Here is a 7,357-nt window from a genome sequence, read left to right on the forward strand (position 1 = left end):
TGTCTTTTCTTTTGCCTGCTCATTAAAAACGACGGAGTTGTTTTACGGCAAAAATTAAACCATGCTGTTGGCGTCAACGTCTTTGGTGGCTTGGCGGCTCTAATGAACAAAACGTTTTGGAGACACCTAGTGGCCAATTTGTAAAATGCACATAGAACGGTTTTTTTCTTTTTTCTATGGGGTAAGATGTATTTGAGTTCATGTAAAATCTACACAGGCGTTTTGAAGCGACTGCAAAGGCTCAGAATTAATTAAACATCATCGACACAATAACACGTGGGAAAGGCACATGTTTAAATGATAATATATTCGTGAGTCAAATGGAGGAAAAAATACACAACATTGATTAACAACACTTTGCCTCACATAAATGCGGTGGTTCACACGCACACTATATCACGAATAAGCTTATTTAAAACTTATGCTGTACACAATTCCATGGAACAAGATACAAAACCACTGATCACGTCAGACATCAAAGCGGATGTTATCGGTTTTTGGTGGTTTGTTTAATTTCCTTCCATCATTTTATGGCAGTAACAGTTTAGCATTCTCAGCCATATTTAAAGCTATTTAATATTCAGTAGATTGTCATATGTTTTCGGGTGTATTGATAAGGACACGGATGCATGCTGCGACTTTCTGGTGCTGACAGAGGCGCCCTCGGAGAAGTTTGTCGAAGTGCGGCCGCCGTACTTCCTGAATCTTCGGGTGCGGTTTTTGTGGAGTTTGTTGATGAATCGAAACAGTTTTGCCGGAGTGCAGTGACACTGCTTTTCTCGGATTCCGGCAATAAAATGCCATTTGCAAGATGGTCATTTGACAGACAAAAGTGTTAACTCTTTGCCTTTTTTACTGATTGTCCCGACGGCGATTTTTGGGAATGCGACTTCGAAATGGGAAACCTTTTTGGCAAAAAGAAAAGCGCTACTCGTGTCACGGAACAGGACAAAGCAGTTTTGGTGAGTAAATAACTAACTGACAGGGTAGGGTTTAGTGAGGTGGGGATCGCCAGGTTTCTTAAAAAGGTATATTGTCTCTCGATCTTCTATTTAAGTAAATGACTGACAGTGACACACGTGTATGTGAGCGTAAACTAGGGAAGTAAATATTTGCAGTATGTTAAAATCCACCGCTTGCCCGCAGGGTTCGAGTCACGCCTAAGCTATTTTATTTCGGAACCGTGGATCTAAATTCGTCCCGGTAGATGTCTGACCCCGTCCTGCCTTCTGCCCCAACCCAGCAACTGAAGCAGCAGAGAGATAAACTGAAGCAGTACCAGAAACGGATCTCGCAGCAGCTGGAGAAGGAGAGGCTTCTAGCCAAACAGCTGCTGAAAGATGGGAAGAAAGAGTGAGTTTGCCCGTGCATCGCCTGTTCAATATTAGTGCTTTATTGTGCATATGATCTTCATAAGACGTTTTAAAAACGGACCCTTTCTATCCGTGTTCCAGAGCTGTTCATATTTTTGCCAGCTTTTGGTCAACAGGCTTTTGGTCACTAGTTTATTTAACTTTTTAGATTATTATCTGAAGGGTATTAGTTACTAGTAATGGGTAAATTAAGCTTCATGGACCATTGCCCCAAAGCAAACCAAGAGCACCACCTAGAGGGGTCAAAAATACAGCAAATGGTTCATGAAGCTTCATTTAGTCTGTGCCAGTGAAACAGTTTGTGTTAACTACTTTGCATAAGATTGCAATCCCAGGGGCCTCTCTTGGGACGTAAACTGGCATAGGCTGTGTCCCAGTTCACCCTTTCGATTGGTTAATTACATGTGCAGAGAGGCGTGTCTCATAAAATTAGCCTATGGTAGTGCTGGCAGTGGGGGGAGTCTCTTGAGTGACTGATTGGCTGTTGGCTTGTGACAGGAAAGCCTTGCTTTTGCTGAAGAAGAAACGCTACCAGGAACAGCTGCTGGACAAGACAGAGACACAGATAAGCAACCTGGAGCACATGGTGAGACCTTAAAAGGACTGGGCACTCTTCAGGATCAAAGCGGCGCTAGCTAGCAGGACGCTAACTTCCAAACTAGCTTCACAGCTTTACCAGTTAATGGCATCAGACGACATGCTCTCACCAGGAGCCACTTGTGTGAATTTTATCACGTCTCTTCAGCTTCACTAATTTCCCCCTCCCCCTCCCCCTCCAAGGGTCTCTTATCTGCTCCGCTGCGTCCAGGATATATTTCAGAATGTGTCGACTTTGGTGTTTCTTTGAAGGCCTCTCCGTGCATTTATGCTATTTTTCTTCTCGCTGAAAAGGTTCAAGATATTGAATTTGCCCAGATTGAGATGAAAGTCATCGAGGGGCTGAAGGTTGGCAACAGCTGCCTGAAGAAGATGCACGAGGTAGAGGCCCCGCCACGTACTTGCCGCCATCCACTTCCTGCAACGTCTGTGGGAAGCTGACTAGGAAATCTCTGTTTAGCGGCTCCATAATCGCCGTCTCTGTGGTCCGTCACACACGGTCACATATGTGCTGTAGGTCTGCAGCTGTGCCCTGAAGCGTATCCATTGGTTAGCAGACCAAATGTCGTAAGCTTCAGCCGTGATGAAATGCACCTTGCTCTGCTCTTTTCAGGTGATGTCCATAGAGGAAGTGGAGAAGATAATGGACGAGACTCAAGATGCCATCGAGTATCAGAGGGTAAAGTTTCTACTCCGCCTCGTCAACCTCTGAGGACAAAAAAATATCAGTTTTTCCCTAATTGCCCAATAACGCCAGCTAATTGCCCCCTGACTGACTCGCCGTACTTTCGACCCCCTCCTACACACAGCAAATCGACGAGATGCTGTCAGGCTCGCTGACGCAGGAGGACGAAGACGCCGTGCTGGCTGAGCTGAAGGCCATCACACAGGTGCGCTCACCTGCCCGTTCCCTCACCTCCGCCGTCTCCCGGTCCTCCTGCCTCACTTCCCATCAGCCCCTTCAGCACTCACCTGACCTGTGGTTGTGCTCCATGCTCTGACTGCGTCTGCACAGCCGGAGTGTAACTCAGCGACACATAGATAACACTGCAAACCTTTTACTTTCTGATGCATGGATTCCCAATGTGGAATTATGGGTAAATACCCATAAACCTCCTCTCCGGAATTCTGTTCACACAAACGCACCCAAAAGAGAATCTAGTTAGAAACGAAGTCTAGGTATAATATGCAAAACAAAGAGTATCTCATAGTGTAAAGCAAACCAAGAACTCAACAGCGTAGTGGGGGTCAGTGGTAGGAGATGAGGTTAGTCTGCGTGACAAACGTCAAGGTGTTCCTGGAATTCTGAATGACCCTGAAGACGGGATCCAATTGGGTAGTTTGTTGTACCATTTAGTAACCATGGATGTATGACATGTAGTATGAAAAACAAAGAAAATTCCATGCGCTGTTCATCTGCCGATCATAACATCATAGATTCAAGTTAAGCAATTTGCTCTAGGCTGATATTCAAGCTTTAATCCACCAGCGTTGACTTAAAGGTTAGGGACTTACGCTGGCAGTCAGTTGGTTTTGGATCGGTGCTTAATTTGTAAACTCTGAGGTGCTGGACCTTGTAAAGAGCAGAGACCTGCTGCAACAACCATTGTATGAGGAGCTGGAACACTGAGTTACATTACACACATAAATCGGTCTTAACGATAATGCACTATTAATTACTTGAACACATAACAGTGCAATATTTTATCAATGCATGTTAGTTACCTTAAACTGTAAGACAGACTTACCCTATTAGATGAGTTTAATAGTCCAGAAGGTAACTTTATCTAAATTAGTGGGCAAAAAGTGGATTTTATTGCACGCGCATGGTGTGGTTTTTCCCTTTCAAATTAAAAGTCAAATAAGATAAACATAATAATTTAGGCAGATGTATGCCCCACAAACACAGCCAATTTTATAAATATACATGTCTTTGTATGTCTCCCAAAGTTTTAACTGTAATTATATTGGGGGTAGCATTTGATGTGGCAGAGTCCCAGAGCTGAGCTCCAGCACACATTAAGCTCTGGTTTGGTTGTGCAGTCTGCATTGTCGGCCATCTGTCTCTCCTGGTTATGAGTGAAGAACTTGTGTCTGTGACTGCAGGAGGATGTAGCCCTTCCGGAAGTCCCCGAGGAGGCCTTGCCAACGGTGCCTGAGAAGAGGGGAGGTATGAACTCTAAAAATTAACCCCCGTTGGTCAGTTCCAGCTTATTTCCCAGCGTTATTGGGAAATGTGTGGCTCAGCGGGGTAAGCCTTTGTGCCTGTGGTCAGTTTGACAGAATAGTCACTTGTCCGTGGGCCCTTGAGCAAGGCCCTTAACCCCCAGCTCTGACTGACCCTGCACTGTCACCCTCGAGCTTGGTCTCACCTGTGTATGTGCGTGTCTCATGGAGAGCAAGATGAGGTTAGCAGAGAGGGAATGAAGTATCACTATTCCATTCCAGTTTTAGTTAGCTTTCTCTCTGTCGTCCCTGCCTTCTGTCCCAACCCAGTCCGAAAACTCATCCTGCCTGGCCACATTTTTCTTATGATCCACAAATTACACACTTGTTTTTACATGTCAGCTAATCATAATGCCCTGCATTTGCCTGACTCAGGCAGGTAAGTTGCTGGTGGACTGGGAGGTGCTCAAGAACTGGGTACAGAACCTTTGTTTTATGTGACGAGTGACGTCCTTTTATGCGTCTTCAATGCAGAACTGGATGATGGGACATTCTGTCCATGCGAATGCTCTGAAACGCCTTTCGTCTGCTGATGTGCGTTTGCTTTGATGTGTTTTTCAGGCCCAGAGCTGGACATGTGCTCTGGCCCGGCAGTCTGCGGCAAGGAGCCTTTATATGCTTCTCTTTTCCGTCTTTCAGAGGGGGGGCGAGCGAAGGAGCCGAAGAAAGAGGCGCTGGCAGTGTAGTTGCTCCCCTCACCACAAGGGGGCTCCCTCTGGAGGGATGGATGCTAAGTCCTTCCAATACACACATATGTGTACTTGTGATATATACTGACTGGCCACTGCAACCCTGCGATGGATGGATGTGCTGACTGTGTGTGTGAATGCCAGAGAGAGAAAGAGAGCAGGTGGAATACGAAGGGAAACCCAAAAACAGCTCCACACCTCTGGTTCCCCCTTCATTGACTCTAAGCCAGTGTTTCCCAACACAGTCCTCAGGGACCCTCAGGCAGTCCACGTTTTTGCTCCCTGTCAGACAGTCCACGTTTTTGCTCCCTGTCAGACAGTCCACATTTTTGCTCCCTGTCAGACAGTCCACGTTTTTGCTCCCTGTCAGACAGTCCACGTTTTTGCTCCCTGTCAGACAGTCCACGTTTCCCAGGAGGGAAGAACGTGGACCGTCTGGGGGCCCCCAGCAACTGGGTTGAGAATCACTGCTCTAAGCTCTTATTTAAATGTGATTTCATGGATCTTTCCTGGGAAGTGCCCCCCCCCTCCCCTTCACACATTCAACTTATGTTTCCTGCCCAACAGACTGATCCAACACAACTCTCATAATCTGACCCTGAAACGCAGTGCCAGTCACATGACGGTGGTTAATTTTCAAGGTGACTTTCATGCTATGTTTCCTCAGTGTTCTGTTTTTATGTTCTTAATCAGCGTGAAATGCCAAAATCGGGCGTCTGGATATGGCTGAAACAATTCCGGCACTGATGAATGTCATTGTATTTATGGGGGAGACCTAAAAAAATATGATTCCTGTTTAATTTAATGGGTGGTCCTTTATCCAAAGCGGCTTATGATTTTTCTAAACCTATTTATTTCTGTTTCCATTTAAGTTCATTAAGTTCAAGCTAGAAACGTTTCGGGTTGGAATCTAACTCCTTAATCGCAGTGCCACCTCCTGGTATATTCTGGTATATTCTTCGTTGACCATGCGCTAAACCTGCACTGGAAAGCTTACTCGCTCATCCGCATTCAGTTACAGAAGATAGAACTAGATGATGCAAAACAACACAGACAGTGCAGTGCATGACTGCATAACTGCTACTCAATAGTTCTTCATGAAGCTACACTTGATTAATGCGATTAGCTATTATTCGACACATCTATTGCCTTTCCTGGGTGCTGCCTGGTAATGATGTCATATGGCATCACCGTGAATCATATGCACAATATTTGGTTTCCCTAGTGGTAACACTGTACTTAAAATAGTCACCATAATGCATTCATAAAGTATTATAAACATGGCTGTAACTATTTACAAAAAGGGATAACACATTATAACCATGTGTATTATGCATTATGAATGCTTTATGAAGCTCTCATCTATAATGCACTATACATACCTTCATAATGCATTATAATGGTCTCTATAAGTCATAATAAAAATGGCTGTAATGTGTTATGCCTTTTTAAAGTGTTACCAGATAAGTTTCTTTCTTTCTTTTTTTTTGGGGGGGGGGTGTGGTTCTAACTAGTAAATGTTCATTTAATCAGGTTTTATTTTAGCAATTATGCAAGACTGTCCACGAGTGAGATATCCTACCAGATATCACGGTGATTCCTGGGACGCGGTGTTCCAAAGTGACTTTACTGTATTTCAATGTTTAATGACCTTTATCAGCTGAACAGAAGTCATGTTGACATTTAATACTGATGCTGTGTGTGTGTGTGTGTGTGTGTGAGTGAGAGAGAGAGAGAGCATGCCTAACTCAACCTTTTGAGATATAGTATATAACTGTAAAAGGATTAACTGACTCCTGTCCTCTTGGCTGGTTAGTGCAAAATGCATTGATCCAGCCATTAGTTAGCCCTAGAACTGAACATCGTCATCACCAGGAATATTACTGTCCCACCCGCAAGGGTTAATGTATCTCTCTCAGATTGAATTGCATTGTGTGTAAATAAAGGGGTTTTTAACTGATGTCAGTGCTCTGCTATGAAGTTCTATGATGTGATGAGCCCCATTAGACACAAGAGGGCGCCATGAAAGACTGCGGAGCTATACACATTTTTTCAAGGTAGAGACTTTCGTGTGTGATTTGCAAGTGATATTTCTAATAATTATGTTAATATAGAAAAATAAATGCTTTTTTGGGAGGAAATTTGTGATGCTTTTTAAATGAGAATAATTCTTTCTCCGTTATTACTGAGCTAAGCCATGCCTAAGCCAGACTTGCTTAATTCAGAGTCCTGTTAGAAAGGCGCTCCCTCCACGCCGGACCCAAGGTTACCTCTGCCAATGGGCTCGTTTGTTCAGTGACGTCCCCGTCACTTAAAGGCCAGCTAGCAGGGACACGACACCAAGCACAGAGGCGTACAAAAAATTTATTTGATTTTTTAAAGAGGTGTGGGAGTTATTCTAGCGTTTGGCCCGTAAAAGGGCATTAAATCCATGTCACGGATCTGAAGGAGAGGAAATGAACAGAATGTGAC

At 44.4% G+C, this 7,357-nt stretch overlaps 1 protein-coding gene across 1 annotated transcript; it reads left to right on the top strand.

The window, feature by feature from the left end:
- The first annotated feature begins 547 nt into the window (after nt 1–547).
- Nucleotides 548–6,845, top strand: LOC111852848 (charged multivesicular body protein 6-like). The gene is made up of 8 exons (XM_023829162.2): nt 548–962; nt 1,244–1,353; nt 1,872–1,959; nt 2,265–2,351; nt 2,584–2,649; nt 2,780–2,860; nt 4,077–4,140; nt 4,836–6,845. Exons 1-8 carry the CDS (start codon nt 897–899, stop codon nt 4,880–4,882), a joined length of 609 nt encoding a protein of 202 aa, XP_023684930.1. The 5' UTR covers nt 548–896; the 3' UTR covers nt 4,883–6,845.
- Nucleotides 6,846–7,357: the final 512 nt, after the last annotated feature.

This window comes from Paramormyrops kingsleyae, chromosome 22 (genome assembly GCF_048594095.1).
Source record: "Paramormyrops kingsleyae isolate MSU_618 chromosome 22, PKINGS_0.4, whole genome shotgun sequence".
NCBI classification, from domain to species: Eukaryota; Metazoa; Chordata; class Actinopteri; order Osteoglossiformes; family Mormyridae; genus Paramormyrops; species Paramormyrops kingsleyae.

Bases quoted from the DNA above. Each gene is read 5' to 3' on its own strand.
- LOC111852848 (XM_023829162.2), top strand. From the start codon at position 897: ATGGGAAACCTTTTTGGCAAAAAGAAAAGCGCTACTCGTGTCACGGAA. The intron at 2,352-2,583 runs GTAGAGGCCCCG...TGCTCTTTTCAG, and splicing joins GCCTGAAGAAGATGCACGAG to GTGATGTCCATAGAGGAAGT. The intron at 2,650-2,779 runs GTAAAGTTTCTA...TCCTACACACAG, and splicing joins ATGCCATCGAGTATCAGAGG to CAAATCGACGAGATGCTGTC.